This window comes from Euprymna scolopes, chromosome 21 (assembly GCF_053919585.1).
Source record: "Euprymna scolopes isolate OS-2025 chromosome 21, ASM5391958v1, whole genome shotgun sequence".
NCBI lineage: Eukaryota > Metazoa > Mollusca > Cephalopoda > Sepiida > Sepiolidae > Euprymna > Euprymna scolopes.
In genome coordinates, this window is record NC_136502.1 from 108,368,213 (window position 1) to 108,394,084 (window position 25,872).

The following is a 25,872-nucleotide window of genomic DNA, read 5'->3' on the forward strand; positions in this document are numbered from 1 at the left end:
AATACATGCCGTTTGGACTAAAAAAAACTCAGCGACTACGTTTCAAAGATATATGGACAAACTTGTCCGAGAAATCGACTGTGTTCTCATTTATATAGACAACATATTGATCTTCAGTGACAACGAACAATCCCACAAACAAGATATCGACACAGTTTTTCAAATTTTAGAAAAAAACAGCCTAAAAATATCACTTTCCAAATCCATCTTCAATGTGACATCTCTTGACTTACTAGGAGTTAGAATCAACTCAAAAGGAATCACACCACTGTGCTGATGTACCAACCACTAGTCTCTACCCCTTAGGCAGCATTAAAAAAAAAAGCGCCTTCGATTTAATACGTCCCATACTGTCTACCAATCTCCAGCCTCTGTCACATTGTTGCGATGTTGCCTTCCTGTCCTTGTTTTAAAAGTATTTCAATGGAATGCGCTCTGGAGAACTTGCTACACTTATGCCCAATCGACGTAAATACATCTGACCAACCCGAGAGGCAGCAAAATTCCACGCACCACATCATTCCTCATCAGTCGTCAGATGCCGGAAAGCTCTCTATTCTAATAGTTGCTTCCTTTGAACTGTTAAATTTTGACATTCATCTTCCTGCCTTGTATTTCTCCGATTGTACCAACATGCAGAAGTTTGAATGTAATGTGAACATGGATCTTGCTGAACAGCTGCCACTTAGGATGCTCCTACTAATCTGACATCTTAGTTAAATCTCAGTGGCACTACTCTAACAGGACGACTTTTTTTGTTTCAGTTTGGAGAGCGCACAGCAGGGGTAGACAAATACAATTTTAGGTCTGAATCGAAACTCTAAACAAATGTCTAAACAGCAAAACAATAACACGAGAGAAACCATTAATTATTTGAACGTTTATTGAATTAAAATAAAATTAAGAAAATAGAAGTTTTATTTTGTACACAAAAATAAATAAAAGTTGTCAAAATGCATGAGTTAAAATTTATAGTTGTGAACAGTCTTTAATGAAATAATTGTTTTTTTCTTTTTTTATCTTTTTTTAGTAAAATTTTTTATACATTTATTAAATTAAAATAGAATAAAGAAAATTATAACAAAAAATAAATTCTTTTTAGCACAAAATAAAGGTTAAGAATTTTTTAAAATGTTTTTTATAAATTTTTATCTTTTAAAAGTACAATAGCGCGCATATTAAAGGTGTTAACGTTTAATGTATTTAGGACTATTTTTGGAGAAATCTAAGAGAATTCTTGAATTGTGTTTGTTTTCTTCATCTGCGCTTGTCTAAGATAATATGAAAATGAATTTCTTGGGCATAGAGAAAAGAAACTAATTAAAGTCTACTATGAAAATCCCAACACGTATGAAGTTTTTTTTAATAAAAAAATTGTTTATTTTTTAGACCAGTGTTATAAATGACTAAAAAAAAATCCCATTTACAATACAACTTAAATGTGACAAACTGACTGATAAAGCTTCTCTTATATCGATCTATAAACGATTCTAAAAAATATTATAAACGTAAGCCTGACAGACCGGCGAAAATTCTATCTTAAACTAAAACATGAAAAATTGGCGAAAATTCTATTTCAAAATAAAACATGACAGACTGGCGAAAATTGTATTTAAAACTAAAGCATAGCAGACCGACGAATATCCTATTTCAAACTAAAGCATGACAGACCGGCGAAAATTCAATTTCAAAATAAAGCATAACAGACCGACGAATATCCTATTTCAAACTAAAGCCTGACAGACCGACGGAAATTCAATTTCAAACTAAAGCATGTTAGACCGGCAAATATTTTAGTTCAAACTAAAGTCTAACACACTGTCGAAAATTCTATTTAAGACTAAAGCCTGACAGACGGGGAAAATTCTATTTCAAATTAAAGCATAACCGACCGACGATAATTCTATCTCAAATTAAAGCATGACAGACTGGTGAAAATTCTATTTCAAAATAAAGCATTACAGACCAGCTAAAATCTAGATCAGACTAAAGCCTTACAGATCAGCAAAAATTCTATTTAAACTTAAAGCATAACAGTTAGGCAGAAAATCTTATTTCAAACTAAAGCCTGATAGACCGGGGAAATTCTATTTCAAACTACAGCTTGACAGACTGGTGAAAATTCTATTTAAAACTAAAGCCTGACAGACCGGCAAAAATTTTATTTTATTTCAAACTAAAGTGCGACAGACCAGGGAAATTTCTATTTCTAATTAAAGTATGATAGACCGGCGAAATTTCTATTTAAAACAAAAGCATAACAGACAAACGAAAATCCTATGTAAAACTAAAGCTTGACAGACTAATGAAAATCCTTTTTCAAACTAAAGCTTCACAGACTCGAGAAAATTCTATTTGAAACTAACATGACAGACCGGCGAAAATTCTATTTCAAATTTAAGCCTGATAGATTGGCGAAAATTCTATTTCAAACTAATGGCAGACCGCTGAAAATCCTTTTTCAAACTAAAGCATGACAGACCCATAAAAATCCTATTTCAAACTTAAGTACGAGAGAGCAGTGAAAATTCTATTTCAAACTAAGGCGTAACAGACTGGCGAAAATTCTATTCTAACTAGAGCCTGACAGACAAGTGAAAATTTTATTTAAAACTATAGTTTGATAGACTGGCAAAAATCCTATTTTAAATCAAAGCCTGACAGACCGGCAAAAAAATTTAGTTTTAAAATTTTCACTTGTCTGTCAGGCTCTGGTTAAAATAGAATTTTTGCCAGTCTGTTACGCCTTAGTTTGAAATAGAATTTTCACTGCTCTGTCATATTTTAGTTTAAAATAGGATTTTTGCGAAAATTCTATTTCAAACTAAATCATGACAGACCGGCAAAAATCTTATTTCAAACTAAAGCATGCCAGACTGGCGAAAATTTTATTTCAAGCTAAAGCATGGAAAACCAGCGAAAATTCTATTTCAAACTGAAGTTTGACAGACCGACGATAGTTCTATTCCAAATATTTGTTAGATAATTGTTGTGGAGACGCCCACTAATTAGCATACGTGGGTGAACAAGATATAGATAAAGGTATCAAGTCAGCAAGACCGGGGAGCTGTGTTCGAACGCCGGATAGGCAAGACGCATGTGCCGGTTGCTCCATGAAAGACTTTAACACGCCCTCTGCCGGACAATCTTCCAACTGCAGTACAACTGCACCTTTGTAAATATGTATGGTCTTTTCGTCTTAATATATTTGTTTTACCTTTACTTTCTGCGTTCGTGTTGTTATTGATACAGACACAACAATATTTTTTTTTAATTTTTTACTGGTTTTAGTAGTAGCAATCTAAGTATAATAAAACATTAATGGACGCTGAAAATGTATTTCTCGTGCATAAAAAAGCAACTAATCAAAGTCTATTATGAATATCTAATCGCCCGTGAAGTTTTTTTTATGAAAAAATAATTTAGGTTTATATTAATTATTAGTAGGAAGACCCTGAAATGTTGGGAATCTCTTTGTCTTATATATATATGAGTTAAATTTCATTGAAATCGAATATACGTATTTGAAGCTTTAAGAGTGTCTTGTTATCTTCCATAGTCTTTCTAATCTATCATTATATCTATAAAAGTGAGAATTTGTGTGAGGACACTTCTCAACCTATATACTCAACAAATTTTTGATCTACAGACTTGAAATTTGATGTATTAGGGTATTCATACACGTGAAAAACATTTTAATCCGTTTTCATATGGAAAAACGGGCTACTAAAGGGTCAAAAATCAAAATTGATGCGTTGGAGTCATCGGTTTTTATCTATTTGCAAACTGGTTCACGAATGCGCATGCGTGAGTTCACATTACAGATTACTTATGTTAAGAATAAGTTTAATAACACGTTTTAAAGCACGTGTCACGCTGATCTAATGGTTATCGTACTTGATCACTGTCTTTTGGTTTTGGTTTCGATCTCAGCCCGAGTATTTTACTTTTTTTTTACTTATAAGGAGTGAACTGTTTAGAAAAACAAAATACTTGCATTCACAGGTTTCAATTGCTATATAGATTAAAAATAATATTTATGCGTATTTTATGACCTGGCAACCTACTAGTACGTCTATAAAAGTGAGAATGTGTGTGTGTGTTTGAGACACTTCTCAACCTATGTACTCAACGAGATTTTTATCTACTAACTTGAAATTTTGTATATAGGGTATTCAGACATGTGAAAAACTTTTCAATTGGTTTTCATCTGGAAAAAGGGCTGCTAAGAAGTCAAAATTGAAAAATTGGTACTTGCAGGGTTATCAGATTTTTATCTGTTTGTCAACTATATCATGAAATTTGAAAATACTTTTTAAAGATTGTGGCAAGCTGGTTTAATAGTTATAGTACATAATTCATTGTCAATAGGTTTTGGTTTGATCTCAGTTCGAGCATTTTTTATTTTTTACTTAAAAGAAGTGAACTGTTTAGAAAAAAAAATAATACTCGCAAGCACACGTCTTCGTTTCTTTCCGTTTTTTTTTTTTTTACTTCATTTTTTTAAGGAACTTAACGTTATGTTTAATACCGGGCAACGCCGGGTAAATATTCTAGTTTTAAATAAAAATACACCTTTAGATTTTATATAGATTCTTTACACTCTCTTTTTATAGGGAATCCACAAGCATCTCATTCACGCACGCACGCGCGCGCACACACACACAATCATTGATTTTTTTTATAAATAGATTATGTAAAAAAGTATCAGGAGGTATTTAAAATAATAGAAAAAAAAATTAGATACAACTTACTATACTTACCCAGCGTTGCCTGGAATTCAGTAATCTAATATTAGTTTTTTTTTTTTGTTTTTTGTTTTTTTTTTGCTTTCATATTTTTTAAAATTGTGTAATAGCGCGGACACGTGTATGTAAATATCGAGCCGTGTCCGAAATGACGTCACGGTAAGAAAAAAGAAACTATAAAAAGGAGAAAGGATCACATTAGAGACATAAGTGACGTCAAAGCCGTAATTAGAAGTCACGGGTAGCGGGAGAATGAGGAAATAAATGTGGTTTCGAGAAAAAGGAGTCGAGTTATTACTTGGTCTATGTTCTTTGCAACGTACTCTGCTACAGCGTGTTGGGTCTACGTGTGCAACATTACAATTGTACATATAATTAAAATTTGAGTTTTTACTATTCGTTTATTTAAATATATGTAAGATTAATAATGCCAGATTTGGAAAAATAATAATGTGTAAGTCACGTAGAGGCGAGAAACAAATGAATACAGAAACACACAATGAAGTCACACGATTGTACTAACATAAAAATGCTAAAACTTTTATCTAGTTTCGTTTTTTTTTCTTTTAAATTTAATTGAAAAATGACATTATTTGACTTATTGTCATGTAAAAGGATCATGACGAATCTTTTTATGTCATTATTTTTATTCATCTTCATTGTAGTAATCTTCCTAGCTGGGATAGCTATTATATTTTTCAAGCAAATTTAAATGAAATACATTACATTTTCACCTTATATTCATTATCCCTTATCCTCGAGTAGTCTTCGGGCCTTGATAAGTGGTGACAGCGAAGAAAAAAAATTTTTCTAGCAAAACCAAAAAAAACAAAAAAAAAACAAACAAACAAAAAACACATGGTAAAAGAAAGATTGGTTACTCAAGCAAATATCGATCTCTCAGATACATTCCTATTTGGGTCTGACGTTGAAAATCGCACAAGATAACTTTTATTAGATGTTGGCGGATAAATAAAACAACTTTTCCTTCCCTCCTCCTCGCCCCGAATCACACGCGTCGTTCGATTTGACAAGTTCTTCCATCTTGTTAATAATTGGTTTGGCCGACTAATATCATCTCTGAGCACGACACACGCCTGAAGACACGAAGAAAAACAATTACGTTCAACAATATCTGCACTCACCTGATAGTCGTCATCTACGGCTTTCTGTCCATTACCCAGCTCTCCTCTAGGGTAGAGCTCTCTTCTTGATCTTCTCGACAGGCTTCTCGAGGAATCCGAGAGGCCGACGGGCATCTCAGAGGGCCAGTCAGAGGAAGAGTGCAGCGAAGAACATGTAAATTTCCCATGTTCAACGACACATTTACAAGGTGGATTCACTTCGTCGTTGTCTGAAGCGTCTCTACGATCCTTACATCGAATAAAACATATTGACATGGCAGCCGTGATGGATACGGACACCGTCACGGCCACGACAATGATGATGATTAATAAAAAGAGATGTACACTCTCGCCGGTTTTTGTGTGTTTCGTATTTAATATTTCCAGCGTCTTGTTGCTCACAGTCAGCTTCAAAATCATGTTCATCTTTGCAGAGAGAACCGGTGTGCCACTGTCCTTAACGACAAACTCCAAGTCATACGATCCGGCATCTTGCTGGCTTATGGCGCGATTGAAAGACAAGAGACCTGTATAATGGTTTAAATTAAAAAGCTGTTTGTCATTTCCCCGGACTATCTCGTATTTGAGGAAGGCGTTCTCTTGACTGTCGCTGTCCGTGGCTTTCAGAACGGTGATATTATTTGTGTGGTGCGGGTAGTATATTACATCCAAGTGGAAAGGACTTATGCTCGGGTATGTAAAAGAAGGGGCGTTGTCGTTAACATCTCTTACTTCGACACTGACGTTCACAGTGCTGTTCAGAGATGGGATTCCATTATCTTTCACGATGACTTGAAATTCGTACACGTCTTTAAACTCGTGGTCCAAAGACATGACCGTTGAAATTAGAGCGTTATCGCGAATTTGGAAAGGTAGAAAATGCTTGCTGTCAATCAACAGTGAATAGGTTAGCTTTCCGCCAGGTCCAAGATCAGGATCGGAGGCATTAGTATACCCGACGGGAATGTGTGACTCTTGATTCTCATAGATCAAGAATTTAAACGACTTTTTAGAAAACTGAGGTCTTACATCATTGACGTCAATAACTTGTATTGAAAATTTCTTTTCACTGTGCAATGGTGGGGACCCTTTGTCCTTACAACTGATACTAATCTCATGATGGTCTTCCGTCTCTCGGTCTAATTTTCTTTTCACTGTAATTTTATACTCTTTAGCGCTGAGTCTCTGAAGTTGGAATTTGTCGTGATAAAGGTTGCAGCTTACTTCCCCGTTCAGGCCGACGTCGTTGTCAGAGACCATGACGTAGGCAATGAAGCTTCCAACGTTGACATCTTCGGAAATGGCGTCTTTATTCTCTGCTAAATCCGAAAAAAAGTTCACATCTATACTCGGGGCGTTATTGTGATGATTGATCACGTTTACAACGAGCTCAGCAGTGGAGCTCAGCGGCGGGCTGCCTCCGTCTGTGGCCTCGATATATAACTTATAAGACAGCTTCTGTCCTGCAGTGATTTTTTTATGAAGGAAAACCTCACCACTGAATTCGTTTATTTCAAAGTGCTTTTTATCTTTCTCTGAAGTCGTAGCGCCAAAGTGGTGCGAAATCTGCCCATTTTTGCCTAGATCTAAATCCGTCGCTGATAAAATAGCTATAGGTGTTGCGACGTCGTGTTCATATTTGATAGAAATATTGTAGACTTTCTGCGAGAAAACTGGATAATTATCATTGAAGTCCCTAACGGAAATATGTACATCTAAGACGCTCTGTTTTGGTGGAGAGCCGCTGTCTCGTGCAACCACTTGAATATTATATGAGTCTTTCTCTTCTCGATCAAGTCTTTTTTCTAATCTTATACTAGGTTTCGAGATACTGTCCACGCTCTTCGTTGTCAAGAGCGTGAATAGTTTATCAGTATTTTGTTCTAGCTGATAGGTAATTTGCGAATTAAGGATGCCAACATCTTTGTCTATGGCATTGGGAAGGGAGTAGGTCGTTCCCTCGGCATCATTTTCTGAAAATTCAATGATTACTTGCTTGTCAGGAAATTCCGGTTGGTGATCATTGATGTCTTTGATGAGAACTTTAACATTCAGGATTTTCATGAAATTTTTTGCCTGACGTGCCGCAATTTTAATTATTCTTAGACACTCCGTGTTGCGTGTGCACAAACTATCTGCATCCAAGATCTGTGCAGTGTATAGCTTTCCTGTATTCCTGGAGATTCGAAACAACTTGTCTTTCTTTCCTAATTGACTGAAACTAATTTTGCTGCGGTCTTGAACCTTGACCAAGCCCAGTAGGCGCGAATCGTCGGCTATGTTACCCACGAGCGTACCTGGACTTTTGCCTTCCTCCACATAGTACGTGATATCTGAACATCGGCCGAGATGAAGGACATGCAACAACACGAGCAGCTGCAGAACACTCTTCACCGGTAAGACGATACTCAGCCGACTCATTTTTTTCTTTCTTTCAGAGAGCAAGTTTATAATCCATTCAAAATGGGAATGCATTCATCACTGCATCTGAAATTAGAAGAAATAAGCGTTAAACAATAGAATAAAATTATGATTTTAATATCTTATTTTCATGGGAAGAAATTCTTTTATAAATAAGAGTTCAAAGTTTTGCATTTTTTTTTTTTACTGAGCATGGGACTCAATTCAGTCATTATTATTATTTTTTTACTGAGCATTGGACTCAATTCAGTCATTATTGTTTTTTCAATTAAATTTATTTGGCAAAAATATAAAACAATCATGCTTTAATTATCATGTAAGGAAAAAGGTGGTAGAAATTTACACAGCAGAGAATACAGTAATCCAGCACCTGTCCAAATTCACCTTGAGAGGGAAAAAATAACGAAATACCAAGAAACTGGAATCTTAGGAAGATCTCTATCATTTCAGAAATTATAGAAGCAATTGGACTCATGAAAACTCGCAAATATACCAAGTGAACCAACTGCAAGATAGATTCAAATAATCGCTCTTAAAGAGACGGTCAGAATCTTAAAAAGATCTCCCGGGTGGAATATTTGAGTTAATAGGTGAATATTTGGCATTTGGTAAGATTCCTCATCCCCAGCCCGAACAAAAAAGAAAAAAAAACAGTCCAGAGATTTTGATTGAGAAAACGTCCCTCTTCAGTTTAACTGAAACCGTTAGTGAAATAATTTCGTGTAGTATCCGCATAGACCTCTTTCTGGTGCAGGGATGAATAACACGTCATGAGGTTTATCATAATGCTCATTAAGGAGATTGTAGGTCAAAATGAGATGCCCATGTAATCGTTGGCTCTCTAGGGAGAAAACGTCTTTTGAGTCGACTTTTAGAGGGAAGATCTGATAGCCCCTGCACCATTCAAGTTGCCAGTCTTTAAACTCTCTCAAAATTCTCCATATCACATATTAGATATGGAGAAGAGGCCTAGACACCATACTCTAACAGTAGTTTGACGAAAGAGACATAAGGGGAGAAATATTTCAGGAGTGAGTGGGTCATTCGAGAATAAGGGGCTAGAGACCGTTAGTTGGTCTATCCTCCTCCTCAATTCACCACCACGAAAGGATTGACAAGAAATCCTAAGCGGAATAGGCGAAAGATTATTTTAAAAGCTGTAACGTTGTCCGGGAATCAACACGTTGTAGCTTCAGTCGCAAAGTGGACAAAGAATAGAAAATAACTTCAACTCGCTTGTTTTTTGTTGTACAACAACATTTATTTCTTCATTCTCTCGTAACCGCTGTGACATCCCTCATCTGATCGTACTCTCGAACATCATTCCCGTCTCTAACGTGATCTCCTTTTTAAAGTTTTTATTTTTCCTACCGGTGACGTGCTGTTACAAAGAAAGTGGGCCCCACGTTGGATTTATGGAAGCATAGACCACATCCGTCTTCATCTACGAAAATCAAATGGGGAAATAATTCTCATAGTTTAAAGGGGATATAACCCTCATGGCTTAAATAAATAGAGCTTACTTTCGGCTCTAAGCTCCACTGATGTTGGCTAATAATAATAAAAAATAAATAAAATATAAATAAAACTAAAAATAAATGAAATAAATCAACGTTCAATAATATTTCTAAACAGAAAAATTAAAACAGTTCTATTAATAATAACCATTAATAGGAAAAGGCGAATGATTAAAATAGATTTTACTTAATGTAAGAGGTAAATAAAGTAACTTCTTTAATGTAGATTTCCTTTTAAATAATATACAGAAATCATGCAAAAATAAATTGTATAAAAGTCCGTTGTTAGTAAAATAATTAATTTGTGAAACAGTGTATCTTTTGTATATATTAATCTAATTGTCAGCAAACAGACAGAAATACGACTTTATCATAATAGATTTAAAAATATATTTTTTGTACTGCTGCGTCACCACTTATCAAGGCGTGTGGGCCACTTGAAGATAAAGCGTTAAAGACTTTGTCAGTTGGTCTATAATCATCCGCTACTCCCTTCCATGAGACGATCGAAGACAAATCGTAGGAGAGATTGGCAAAAGATTACTTAAGAGGAACTGATTATCCAAGGAGACGGCTCAACAAGTATTTGTTCATATTAGATATGAAGACGACTATATTGTAATCAGTTGGGAAGCAGACTCATGCGAACGTGTTCACAGATGAGATGTTTTAAGAAAAAGAAAGCTGTGTTTGCGATACTTATGTTTGATTTTTGGTAAAGAAAGAGCGAAAGGAAAGTTCATTGCTGTGGCTGCAGCTAGACGGGTTCCTGCTTTGGATGTTTTATAGGGAAGTACTAGAGATTGGAGCTCAGCCAAACACCTACCATGAGCATAATGATACTGTATAGAGAGGCTAACAACATTTCTTCTGTGGTAAATAGACTACAGAGACGAGACTAGATTGCGAAGCCGATTTCGTACTCTGAAAAGACAGGAGAGAGTGCTTTGAGCAACACCTTCGCACATATGATCATTTTATGATGAATCTGGTTCTTATCTAAGAAGGAAGGGGATTGTTTATATGTAGGTTTGTGTTATGTATATAATTGTAAATCATATCGATTTGACTGAAGCAGTTAAATCCAGAGTAGGTACTCTTAAGGTTAGTAGTATCTTGTAGCTCGCGTAATGTGTTTGCCTCTTTGTTTGTAAGATTCCTCAGCTAGTTATCCGTGATTTCGTTTCTTATATTTATGCGACACAGAACCATCATATTTGCTGAGGATGCCACGTAACATAAGATTAAAAAGAAACAGTTATTTTTGCTTCTGTTGGGAAATAAATTATCTCAGTCTGGTTTACAATTGAAATTTAGAAAAACACCATATATATATATATATATATATATATGTGTGTGTATGTGTAGATATGTGTGTGTATATATGTGTGTGTGTGTGTATATATGTGTGTATAAAAAGGAACAAACCGTATTATGTGTTCATCAACGTTTCGTCTTTATTTCGAGACTTCCAGAGGAAGTCTCGAAATAAAGACGAAACGTTTGTTCCTTTTTATTTTCTCTATTTTGTCGGAATACTATTTCCATTATTTTCATCATATATGTGTGTGTATATATATGTGTGTAAGTGTGTGTTTATATGTGCATGTATATGTGTGTGTGTTTATATGTGCATGTATGTGTGTGTATATCTGCATGTGTGCGTGTGTATATGTGCATTTATGTGTATATGTGTGCATATCATTCAACCACGGTAGTGGTTGAATATATGCTTAAGTCCGAAATTGAATGAATCGAGACACATTCAAACCCCCACCACTAATTCCGTTCGCAACCAAATTTCAAACAGGTTATATAGTTGGATAGAACACCTCATTAGCTACATTTTGAAAAAAAATTTCGAAAATTGGTTCAGTAGAAAAAAAGTTACAACAAAATATGTGGGTTCACAAACAGGAGAGTAAGTACATAAGTGACTAACGCTTTTTTTTATTTTGCATAACTTTTTTTGTATATAAATATTTTTTACTGCGATTTTGCCAATGTGACATGTTAGCGTAGCGGTTAGAGTACCGGCGGTTGGTGGAAAGATTTTAGGTTCAATCCCGTGTATCGTTTTTTTTTATAATTAAAAAACCGAACTTTTTTTTAATAACTAATTTTTTTTAACTCTCCTTATGATTTTATAGCAAAAATGGTGAATTTATCGATTAAAAATATTAGTGAATTCTATGATATACATATTCTTTGAATGAACTCAAATTTTTCGCTATCACATTTGATGAAAAATGTAGTCCCATTTTGGCAATGCATCTGACCAATGATGCTTTTGAACCCGCGACCAGCACAGCGATGTCATCAGCATCAGCCTGGGCATAAATATTCCTATTTTTAAACTCCTTTAAAAGAGGATTCAGCATACAGTTCCATAGTAAAGGTGATAAAATCCCACTTTGGGGGTTTCATTTAACTACTTCCCTTTTAACAGTTGCCCTCAGTAGTTCTACTTGAACTGTTATGTGCCTCACCATATACTCAATCCATTGGATGAGTACTGGTGGCACATTGAGTTCTCGTAGCGACTTGAACATACTACTGAAGGGTATGTTGTCAAAAGCTCCAACGATATCTAAAAAGACACCGAGTGCCATCTTCTTTTTTGTTAGTTTACGCTCTATACAGATCACGAATTCATGAACCGCAGTCTCGGTAGAGACCCTGGCTCGGAACTACTGTGATTGAATGATAAATATTGCATAAATGTGTGTTTGAGAGCTAATTTTTTTTGACAATCATTAATAAATATTATAAATTTATATATTAATACAATAGCAATGCCTGGAAAAATCATGGATTATATGGAAAAATGCGCACATGAAAAGTAATATTCTTAAGATTTTATTAAACCTGGAAAAGTAAAGGACAAGAAATTCAACCTGGAAAAGTAAAGAACAAGATATTCTAGTAAAGTAAAAAATAAGAATCTTTTAGACTTAAAATATTGCAGCTAAAAATAAAATGTGAATATTGATAAATATTTTATTTATTATTTGCATATGTTGTTGTTTATTGTTGAGTTAGAAAGAATTAAATGATCCTAATTATGATATAATAAAATTATGATATAATAAAATTATTAGTTTTTATGTAAATTATAAAATTATTAATTCCATCTACTAACTAACTAACTAATGAATTAATTTTATTCAAACAATTTTCACTACATAAATATATGCAAATAATAGGGGGGAAATAAATTCAATCCAGCGACTGACACCCTTTCTTACTCAATAATACACAACAACATATGCAAATAATAAATAAAATATTTATCAATATTCAAATTTTATTTTTAGCTGCAATATTTTAAGTCTACAAAATTCTTATTTTTTACCTTACTAGAATATCTTGTTCTTTACTTTTCCAGGTTGAATTTCTTGTCCTTTACTTTTCCAGGTTTAATAAAATCTTAAGAATATTACTTTTCATGCACGCATTTTTCCATATAATATATATATGTGTGTGTATATATATGCAAAAGTGACCCCTCCCTGTAGAAAATTGCCCAGTTGAGGGTGAAGGAATTAATGATTTTGGCCAATTTTTTGATACTTCTCGTCCGAAGGGTCGAGCTTTAAAAGGATCTCAATCTCGTGAAAATCTGTCGCCTCTGAAAGTTTTAGGCAGACATACATACATACATACATACATACATACATACATGCATACAGTTAAATAGACAAGTGAGATTTATATTATAGATGACCTTCCATTTCTTGTAATAAATAATTTTAATAAGAATTTCTTCATAAGTTTTGGTTTCCGTTTCGATTATAGCTGATGCATCCAAGTTATATGGATATATTTTTTATTTTAGAAATCACAACTTTATGATATGTAAAAATCGATAGAAAATTGACTCTATAATGATATATACGAAATCTGCATAAATTAAAATATCATATTTAAGCGCATTTTATGAGCGAGCTATGCCGCCCATCCCTGCTAGCTTAGATAAATACTTTTGCAGTTTTCAGAAAAGAGCTACAATAATATCAGGGCGTTTCCATTTACACTGAACATCCACAGAATGCCAGCATAGTCTGCAGTAGAATTTTCACAGGCCCCGCTAGTACACACACACACACACACACACACACACACATACTACATATATATATACTATTTCATTTAATCGCATAAAATAACATGTATGTATGAACATATAATTTTATGCGCAAATTTTCAGTATTTGCTTCAACAGTGCTCAATAAATAGGTAGAGCTAGGTAGTAAGTTATTAAAAAACTAAATTGCCATATATATTATATATTTTCATAACTTACTATATATATATATATATATATATATATATATATTGATGTATATATCTGACGAAGACGCTTCACAGAACGTCTGAAACGCGTAAAAACGATTTCAATGATTTAAAAACATTATTACAATGATCCAAACATAACTCAATGAAAAACCAAGACACGGAATAATAAAATAATGTTAAAAAATACACATTGTTGGTGACTACCCCCTTATTTAAATTATATATATATATATATATATATATATATATATATATATATATATATATATATATATATATATAGGGGGTCCACAAAGTCTTAAGACAATTTCTTAAATTTAATAATATTACCATAATATATTTATAGGAATAAATTAATTTATTTAAAAACGATGCGTTACATATTCTACAGCCGTACCATGGTTTCATTGACATGAATAGACTGTTCCTTTTTGGAAAAGGCTCTTAAATTCATCACAAATATTCGTCGACTCATGACATGAAAACAGACTGAGAAATGAAACTCAACAATCTTTATGAAGTGTTTTGTTGAAGTTTGATGTGAAAACATATTTCTAAATTTTTGAGATTAGGATTGATTTTTCGGATTTTTTGATTTCTTCGGATTACTGTTCTCATCTTCAGTGTTATTTTCATAACGTCTTGATTGATGTAACTTTGGACTTTTTTTTCTGGTGTATCTTGTCGAACTCAGGAATCTTTTTGTCGAACTCGGGAATCTTTTTGTTGAACTCGAGAATCTTTTTGTTGAACTCGGGAATCTTCACGTAATTTCAAACTGAACCCTTTATTTAAGCTTCATGGATAGCATGCTCTCGTGCCTTCAGCCATACGCACCCACGTGACTTATTTTTGCCATTCCTTCGATCCAGGGCAAGTTGGTTGATGGATGCCTTACTGTTGAGACATGTCCAATCAAAAATATTTCCTCTCCCCCTTCTACTTTCCTTTGCCTCTTTTGCCTTCTTACATGCCCTCAAAGTAAAATTGGACTGACCAGTAGTTGATCGTTTGACATGGCCAAAAGGTTTAAGGGTTTTACTTGATTTTTATCAAATAGAGGGGGTAAGGAAGTAGTTTGACGGAAGGTGGATATTTTTTTTTTTTTTTTGATCAGGTGATGTCATGTAATGAAACGCATGACATGATTTTGAAACACTTCAAATGTGATTGGTTAGTTGTTTGGATCATGTGATACAATCAAAGCCATTTAAAATTACTGGGAAAACATAAACTTTTACTTTAACAGTTATCGGCACCCTTTTTGATTTTAGAATGGTGCTGGGTTTTTGGAAAACTGAGCTGTCCAACTCGGCCCGATTCTGTGTTTCAATGTCGTATTGTGATCACTGGAAAAAGTCAGTTTGTGGCCTATATAAATGAATTAGGTATTTTATCTTGCCCCTACTTCAGTATTGAGCACTCTTGTATTTACCTCATTAAAACTTAATTAGTTGCTTTTTTTTCTGGAAACTATTATTTTGATTAGTTGCCAACATGTTACTGTTTACTTCAGATGTCCGTCCATCAGAATGATGAAAACCATCTGATCATCCCAAATGGATGATGGACGACATGCACTGAATTATGAAGCAAGGGTTGCACAATGTCTAACTATTTCTCTCCTGAGTTGGCGCTGCTCGATTCCAGTGGGCAGGGGTAGTTTAGGATGACTGGAAACAATGCCAAGATAAACAAAGAGCACCTGGTATTCACAAATGGTCACCCATTTTAGTACCGACCAGGCACATCATGAGTCGCATCTTCTGCTTTGTGCAGATTGCAAACCCACGTGACTTATTATTCGCCATTCCTTCCGATCCAGGGCAAGTTGGTTGATGGATGCCTTACTGTTGAGACATGTCCAATCAAAAATGTTTCCTCTCCCCCTTCTACTTGGCTTTCCTCTGCCTCTTTTGCCTTCTTACATGCCCTCAAAGTAAAATTGGACAGGCCAGTAGTTGATCGTTTGACATGGCCACAAGGTTTAAGGGTTCTACTTGATTTTATCAAATAGAGGGGGTAGGGAAGTAGTTTGACGGAGGGTGGATATTTTGTTTTGTTTTATTCAATCAGGGGATGTCCCGCAATGAAACGCATTACCTGGTTTTGAAACACCTCAATGTATTGACGAGTTGTCTGAGATAGGATTAAAAATAAACCCAGAGAAAACAGAATGTATGTCCACAATTAAATCACAGTTGAACCAAAACATGACTATTCACAGTAAACCCATCAAACAGAAACTGTCTTTCTTCAGTGACCACGAGACGACATTGAAACATAGAATCGGGCTGAGTTGGGCGGCTTTCTAAAAACACAACACCATTCTAAAATTAAAAAGGGAGCCGATAACTATTGAAGTAAAAGTTTATTAAATTTACATCCTCCCAGTAGTTTTATATGGCTTTGATTGTATCACATGGACCAAACAACTAGCCAATAGCATTGACTGGGATAAGTAATTCGAAATTAGATTTTGAGTGTAGCTCGCATTGAGAAAATAACACTCAAGATGAGAACAGTAGTCCGGAAAATCCAAGTAAAACGAATAATCATTCCTCATCTCAAAAATCCGAAATAATATGAAAAACCTGTTAGTTTGAAAATTCGAGAAACCTGGTGCATACTTGTACTTCAGCTAGTCTTCATATATCTATGTGAATATACGCGTGTAGGATTTCTTTTTCTTCCACTAAACAGAAGCGATGAATAGTGTTAAGGGGGAGAAAAAGAAAGAGGCAAGGCTGGGTTATCTGCCCTATTTGTTACTCTACACTTGGTCGATGAAGCTCCAATGAAACGAATACGCTGACGAGACATTGATATGCGAAGAACGTTTTGAAATTCGAGCAAAGAACCGAGAATACTTGTGGACGTCAGACAAGTTGCACATCTACACAACAGAAACTACGTTGACTGGCGATCACACACACACACACACACACACACACACACACACACACACACACACACACACACACACACAGAGATAGAGAGAGAAAAAGAGAGAGAGAGAGAGAGAGATGCCGAAACAGCTATATTCAAAATTACAAGATGTTATTCATCTTCCCATTTATTACTCTGAACATGTCAAAACGTGTATATATATATATATATATATATATATATATATATATATATATATACTAGACTACCCGTGACCCGTTGGGTCAGTATGTTATATTAACTATGGAATTCATGTATGAGTGTGACACTTGTGACGTAAAGAAAATTTTTTTTTTCAACATAACAGAAACATTTCTATGAAAGTATATTAAAATGAAAAATCACAGGCGGATCACTCAAACATGGAAAAAAAATCCTCTCTATTCGTGTAAAGTTACCTATTTTTCCGAATAATCGCTCAAAAATCGAAAATTAAACATGATTTTTCTACGAATCGAACGCCGACGAAAGTCATTTAGCAGCAAAAACGTACATGAACCTACCGATGAGAAATATAAGAATGAAAAACCCATATTGGAATCCTTCAACCAAGTTATAGAAACTTAAAATCTAAAAAAACATAATTAATAAAACCTGAAGCAAAAAATAAAACAAAACTAGTATTGAAACAGATTAGTAAATGTATCAACAAATTCACCGTTCTCACACAACTATTATGTATCTAGAAATGTACACAAAAAATAAAAAAAGAAGGAAGGAAGGAAGGAAGAAGTACAGATAGAGAGTAGTAGTAGTAGTAGTCTTGGATTTAATACAATTGTTCTTATGTTTAGTTGTAAGAAAATAGCGAAAGCATAGTTGTAATAAAGAATAGTTGCAAAACACCCCCACTTTTATAATAAGCCCCACTCTCCCCCAATGGTTTATGTCGACTTGCGCAACTGCCATTGCTCAAAAGCAGCATGCATACCGCAGATTTAACCGACATAAGTCCAGTTCAAACAGGCTGAAGATTATATAGAAGCTATGGAAAACCCATATTGGAATCTTTCAACCAAGTTATAGAAACTTAAAATCTAAAAAAAAATAATTAATAAAACCTGAAGCAAAAAATAAAACCTAAATAAATAAAATAAAACTAGTATTGCAACAGATTAGTAAATGTATCAACAAATTCACCGTTCTCACACAACTACTTTGTATCTAGAAATGTAAACAACAAAAAATAAAAGAAGGAAGGAAGGAAGAAGGACGGATAAAGAATAGTAGTAGTAGTAGTAGTAGTAGTAGTAGTAGTAGTCTTGGATTTACTACAATTGTTCTTATGTTTGTCAACGGGTTAAAGTTGTTTAGTTGTAAGAAAATAGCGAAAGCATAGTTGTAATAAAGAATAGTTGCAAAACACCCCCACTCTCCCCATGTTAAATAATAATTTCGAAATAATAGCATTAATATTTCAGTGCGCAGGTCAAAATCTGCAAAAGAAGCGATTTGTGTTTATTTGTTTACGTTGTTATGGGTTAATGTTTATGCGCGCATGCGCAACCAGATGTCGTAAACTGGACTAAGCGAACATAAAAGGGACATAAGAAATGCCAACCCCTTAAATGCACTCTTTTCCCACTGTGTCGAACATGGCCACTCTTTCGGCTTTGGACGTGCAAAAATCTTAAAATCCATCCCAGATAGAGCAAAACGGAGACTTATTGAATCTGCTTTCATTTCAAACATTAACACCATCAAACAAAGAAAAGGATTTTATAATGTAGCCCCAATCATAGGTAATATAATAATAAATGAACAAAACATTAACTTAGATCCTGGTTGATAAAAAAAAATGCATATATGTATATAACCCGACCCCCCTCCACACACACTAGATATAAATTCTCTTTTCATCATGAAATTTTTTCTCTCCAGAACAGAAAGAGAACTGAATTTCTCCTCTTTCGCATGTGATATCCTCTCCTAGAAATCCTGATGATGTCCCCTGAAATAGGGACGAAACGTTGATTTTATTTTTGTTTTTACTCTTTTAGGTTTTTCCTTTTTATTCACATATATATATATATATATATATATATATATATGGCTTCCTTCAGTCTTGACAGACTATGGATACATGGATACCCATTGTGAGGGTACCTGTGCGTTTAATTTTTGTGGCAAGAGTTGCACCATCTCCAACCACACCTCTCCTGAGCCGACATTGTTGAATACCAGTGCAAGTGGAGGTTCAGGATGACTGGAAAGAAATGCCAAGATAAGCGGAAAGCACTTACAGCACCTAGCATTCACAAATAGTCACCCATTTGGTACTAGCCAGGCTCAACGTTGCTTAACTTCGGTGATCTGACGAGAACCGGTGTGTCAACGTGATTATGGCGTGCCGTTTACAAATACATATATATGTGTGTGTGTGTGTGTGTGTGTGTGTATTGTACACGTGTGTCTGTTTATGTGTATTGTACATGTACTTATGATGCTATGCTGTGTAAGTCAAAATCGTATCGATTATAATTGAAGACATTCCAATACAAAACCTATCTAAGAACACTGACAGACACATAAAATACCTTCGTGTGAAATTTCATAAAAAATCAGCTCAGCCATTTTTAAATTCATATGAAACGAACACACACACACACACACACACAGTTCCTTTTATATTATAAGAGTATATATATATATATATATAAAGCGTGCCGTTTACAAATAAATATGTACATGCATATATATATATGCGTGTGTGTGTAAATCTATATGTGTGTCTGTGTATGTATATGTATATGAACTTGTGCTGTTAAGCTGTGTAAGGTATTAAATTTGGTCAAAATCGCATGTTCCTTCTTTCATTGGTTTATTTCGATTATCGATTATCATCAAAGACATTCCAATACAAAAGCTATCTAAGAACAGTGCCAGGCACATAAAGTACCTTTGTGTGAAATTTCATCAAAATCGGTGCAGCCGTTTTCAAATCCATAGGAAAAGAACACACACACAAACAGTGACTTTTATATTATAATAGTAGATATATGTAATTTTCAATGTCATTAATATACATAGAAATTCTGATGAAGATAGTATCTTTTGAAATTTTGTCATATTGGGTTAGGTTTCAATATTTATAAATATGTATGGATATACATGTGTGTGTATGTATATATACATAAATATATATATAGAGAGAGAGATATATATAGATATATATGTATATATGCATATGTATATATATATATGTATATATGTATATATATATTTATATATGCATATGTATATATACATATATATATGCATATGTATATATATGTATATATACATATATATGTATATATATATGTATATATGCATATGTATATATATATATATGTATATATATGTATATATATGTATATATGCATATGTATATATATATAGATGTATATATATATGTATATATGCATATGTATATATATAGAGATGTGTATATATATGTATATATGCATATGTATATATATATAGATGTGTATATATATGTATATATGCATAAGTATATATATAGATGTATATATATGTATATATGCATATGTATATATATATATATGTATATATATAGATGTATATATATATATATGTATATATATAGATGTATATATATGTATATATATATAGATGTATATATATGTATATATATATATGTATATATATATAGATGTATATATATGTATATATATATATGTATATATATATTTGTATATATATATAGATGTATATATATGTATATATATGTATATATATATATGTATATATATGTACATATATATATATGTATATATATGTATATATATATATGTATATATATGTATATATATATATGTATATATATATATGTATATATATATGTATATATATGTATATATATATAGATGTGTATGTATATATATGTATATATATAGATTTATATATATACTAGCAAAGATACCCGTGCTTCGCACGGAGCTTTGTTGCGCACTCGGGTACCAAAATCTGTGAGCACCTTTCCAGTAAGTTGATGTTGTAAGAGCAACGATTGCATAAGGTGATTAACATTTTAACTACCTCTTGTAGTGACTGAAATTCAATCAGGAACTTCACAAAACATTTTCATCAAAAAGGAAGGTTACTTGATGTTACATAGTAAATTTTTCATTGAAGTAATTTTCAACTCTTGCTTAAATTTTATCTTGCACATTCAATACTAAAAACTTACCACAATCAGATCATGTCAGTTTTTCCTCATATCCATTTCTCGAACTTTTCACTGAAGAGCCTCAGGTAAACTACATTTCTGCTGCTTTGATTTGGAGCCAGAATGTAGAGTTTTTCTGAACTTCCTGTCCGGCTGATGGAGACGTAGAACATACCGTGACTGAAGCAGTCTGATGTCAAGTCTACGCCAATGGTGTTAAATGTCTGACCTTGACTTTTGTTTATGCTCATTGCAAAACACACCTTCACAGGAAATTGGAGTCTCCGGAATTTAAATGGAAGTTCTGAGTCCGATGGAACTAAGGGGATCCTTGGCAGTAGAACGGTTTCGCCTTTGTAGGGACCACAGGAAATGGTGGCCTCAAGTACATTGGTGTGCAATCTGGTGATAACACATCTGGTTCCGTTTGTTGTTTTTGGCGGTTCCAAGGATCGAAGAATCATGATTGGCGATCCAATTTTGAGATTTAAAATGTGTGGAGGCATTCCAGATATCTCCAAAGAGTTTAAAAACTCCACAGGGTAGTGAACAGCTTCATATTCATTAGTAGCCGAATCAACTGACTTGTATTGCTTTGTGTCTCCTGGAAATTCATCCATTATTGAATTGTTCAAATGATTCACATTGCTGTTTAATGGCGAAATAATAGCCCTCTCAGCAAGCCAATCCAGTGATTTTCCATTGTTTTGCAGGTCTGGGTACACTTTGTCTTTCAGTTGCTTCTGATTACCGACACATTTACCAAGCGCAGTTGGAATCTTAATTGTGTCAGGTGAAGAAGTGATAGGAAACTGACCATTACCGATTTGGAGAAGCAATTTTGAGAAGTCTGCTGCAGCTGTGTTATCAGAGATATAGGCTCTCATATTAGTAGTCAGTCTCTTCACTATAACGTGCCTCCAGAGATAGGATTGTTTCAAACTTGCATTGACAATGTTAGCCCTTGTGCCATTTTTAACCACTGGGAGGATTTGACGGAAATCACCGCAAAATAAGGTTGGAATGCCACCCATGGGATTCTTGTTTCCTGTGATGTCTTGCAGTGTTCGGTCAATTGCTTCATAAGCACTCTTGTGCGTCATTGGGGCTTCGTCTACAATGATTGCAGAGGTGTCTCTAATTACATTTGCCAAGGCTGAGTTACCAGTAATTTTGCAAACTGGCTGATCCATTCGATGAGTATCCAAGGGTACTTTAAAAGTGCTGTGAAGAGTGCGGCCACCTTGTAGTAGAGTAGCAGCAATGCCACTGGATGCTGTTGCAAGCACAATCTTTCTCATGGATCTAATCTTTGCAAGGATCAAATTGATTACAAAAGTCTTGCCCGTACCACCTGGAGCATCAAGAAACATCATGTTTTTGTTCATTTCACCTTGTGCTTCCAACATTGCCATGAATTGTAAACTTCTCTTTGAGAATCGGTCAGTTTTTCTTGCATATTTTCTGCTTGTAGGGAAAGTTCTTCAAGATTATAAGTAGCTTCACGTTGATACTCTCTCGCAAGTCTTTCATCTCTCCCTTGCGTTGGTGCAGGTAATCCATAGCTTGCCAATGGTTGACCGCACATAAAGAGAACTTTTTCTTCAATTAGACAAAGAGTTTTATTGTAGATGTCCTCATTAAAATCTGCTTCTGGATTGTTAACTTCTTGCCTGTATCTGTGAAGAATGTCTTCAGATATTACATCACGAAAAGCCATCCAGATCTCAAGAGGATTTCTTGGCTCACAGGCTGTTAAAATTATCACAAATAGGCTTCGCAAATTTGAAGGTGATTGAGTGGCACTTGCCTCTCCTACTGCTTGATGCAAGTGATGGTCATTTTCTAGAAGGCCTCGAGCAAGGCACGCTGCTCTGTATGTTTCAAACACCTGACCATTGTATGCTCGCAAATTTTGAAATGAAGTTGGACCAGCAACCTCATTGAGCAACAGGCGTAAGAAATAACACTCCCCTGCTTTTGGACTAATCGTGTAGATTCTCCCAATGCATGGTGCCTTCCATACATCATCATTTTCAGTACCTTCAACTTGTACCCCACGCATTCTTCTCATCCATTTCTTTGTCGATTTGTTCCAAGTGTAAAACTCAGGGACTTCTACGTATTTGAGACCCCTTGCAAAGTCATCCTCATGGCAGAGTTGAAAAAATGCTGTCAAAGTTGTGGCAGGCGGTGGACCTTGGGCTCGTTCCAGAGCAGTATCAGCTGAGAACATGACACGCTGCCCATTTTCAAGATGAACAGAAAGTTGTACAATTGGGGGGAAATGTTCATGGATGGGATGTTCCAATATCCTCCAGGCCGCCTCTGAACTGCCGACATACCTTGCATTCTGGAACTGCTGGATCTCATCCACAATGTGACTTTGTACTTGGCCTTGTTGGTTAGCTGCTCCATCAGTTCTTTGTAGTTCAAACACTGCTTGATCACATCCTTTATTCACGTATTTGAGGACATATTTGATGCTTTGGATCGAGCTGCAAATTTCTACGTTAATGTGAGCGTTGAACTGCTGAAGGAGGACCTTGTTGTACGGAACAATCCACTGGTTTGTTATTTCTTGATTAACATACCGACCATTTCTCTTCATCCTTATTGTACCAGTCTGGCCTCCATCTTCGGTTTTCTTCGCCTGTACTTGGGGTAAGAGTCTTGGCCTTGCTCGGTACACTGAAGAAATTCTTTTGGGTATTTTTTGGAACATTTGTTGTCAATCATACATGGACAATTTGGATTAAATGGTCCACAAGGTCCATGCACCATATGTGCCATCACTTTAGCATGAAGATCAGGATCTTCCTCTTTGTCAGGGATCTCTGCAGATATGCAGAGATTCATTTTTTCTGGTAGAAGTTTGTCCTCTGGGGCCTGCCAGGTGAGGATGTGTGCATGCGGCAGTCCTCTTTTTTGATATTCAATACTGTACAGGAAAGCCCTCAACCTGCCAAATCCTCCCTTTTTAATAAATTCAAGTAACTTTTTTAGCTTCTGCCTGAAAACCCTGGCAACAATATCTGGACGATCCTGAGGGTCTTGCCCTTGAAGACAATTTTCTGTAATTTCTGTCCACTTTGGATTTGTTGTGAACGTGATGAAGAGGTCGGCTCCGCCCATTCGCCGAACATATGCCATGGCATCACTTTGACGCTCAAACATGTATCGAGGGCCTCCTGTATAAGTTGCCGGAAGTACAACTCGTTGACCAAACTGTTCTGGATTCCCATCCTCCCTAAGAATTGAATCTCTCAAGTTGCTATAATTGTCAGCTCTCAGGGTCTGTTGCTCACGTCTCAGGAACTGTAAACGTTCTGTTTCAATCTTGCAGTACACATCCACCAGCCATTGTTGAAATAGCCTTCGGTACCAGAGAAAATAGTTTCCAGGCCGAGTCATTAAATGGTACGAATAAAATTGCTGTTGGGTAACTTTTCGCCCATTGGATGCCTTCATGTAGATGTTGTAAGATGGAGAACCATAGGGGTACATTAACGGGTACATTAAAGTATCGTAGAGGGGATGTAGTTCGGAGATCCATTTTAATGTATCATTTCTAAAACGCAAGACAATATCCCGGTTAGCTGTTGGTTCATTCTCCATTAATATTCCAATCTCATACGTTGTTGTTGGAGCATTGAATCGCCGTGGATGCTCTTCTTGCGGCCTTCGGTCTTCCCTTATGACAACTTTATGTTCTACCAAGTGTTCTTCTTCAATCCTCTCCTTTGTTGTTTTCAGCTGACAAATGAAGCTGTTGTTCTCATGTAAAAATTCAGTCAGACTTTGGAGAATGTCTCTATTGAGTCTACTGTCACGTCCCCGATTATGTAGTTCCTCTTCCAGACTATCCAAGAAGTAGACTTGAATAAACTTTGCTGTTTCATCTTCAGGTGGTAAAAGACTCCCAATCTGGTGGCAAACCTGGCCTCGAATTCTAAAAGAAGGATTCCACCCATGTACTGCCGCAATTTTGTGACCAAATGATGTCATTGCAAAACAATTATTATAACTGCGTAGATTTTGCAGAAAATCTTTAGAGATGGGACCATTGCCGGAGAGCAAATCTTGAAGCAACTGAGGCAGTGGTGGAAAGCTATCAAGCACAACTTTGCCAGAAGAACAACAACAACCAGGGGTTTCTCCTTTAAATTTTACAGCTGAGCAATGTTGACATACTTTGTCCATTTTTCCTATATCAGCTGTAGTGAGAGAGTCATTTTTGTTGTAGAGCAATCCTTTTCTATTGCAGTGTTCTATTTCATGGTGTCTCAAAGCAGTCATTCGTTGTCTAGCTGCCTCGTTTTATGTCAATTGTTGGGGCAAAGTCATACTCTCTCTCCATGCAGCCTCTCGTTGTTGCCCTTGGTATAGGCGAAAGCTTCGTTGGGTTTCCGATTCATTCTGATGTCGTTGAGCCACTCTCAACTGACCTTGTGTACGTCTACTTACCTCATATAATTCATTCGATCGTAATATTGCTTCTCTTTCCAGTGCATATCTTTGCCTTTCTTGAATTTCATCTTGTGATGAATTTAACCGCCTTACAGCATGTCTAGTTCTATCAGCTTCACGTTGGGTTTCTCTTTCCAAATCTGACAGTCTTGCTCTCCTTTCTCTTTGACGTA

At 35.1% G+C, this 25,872-nt stretch overlaps 1 protein-coding gene across 2 annotated transcripts in view; it reads right to left on the reverse strand.

The window, feature by feature from the left end:
* The window catches only part of LOC145242977 (protocadherin beta-2-like), a 217,538-nt gene that overhangs the window by 79,261 nt on the left and 112,405 nt on the right, over positions 1–25,872 (reverse strand). For both annotated transcript variants that reach the window (XM_080106089.1, XM_080106088.1), the window contains exon 2: positions 5,894–8,359. In XM_080106089.1, the coding sequence (XP_079962215.1) occupies positions 5,894–8,347 (2,454 nt within the window). In that variant the 5' untranslated portion in view covers positions 8,348–8,359. The remainder of the gene's footprint in view (positions 1–5,893; positions 8,360–25,872) is intronic.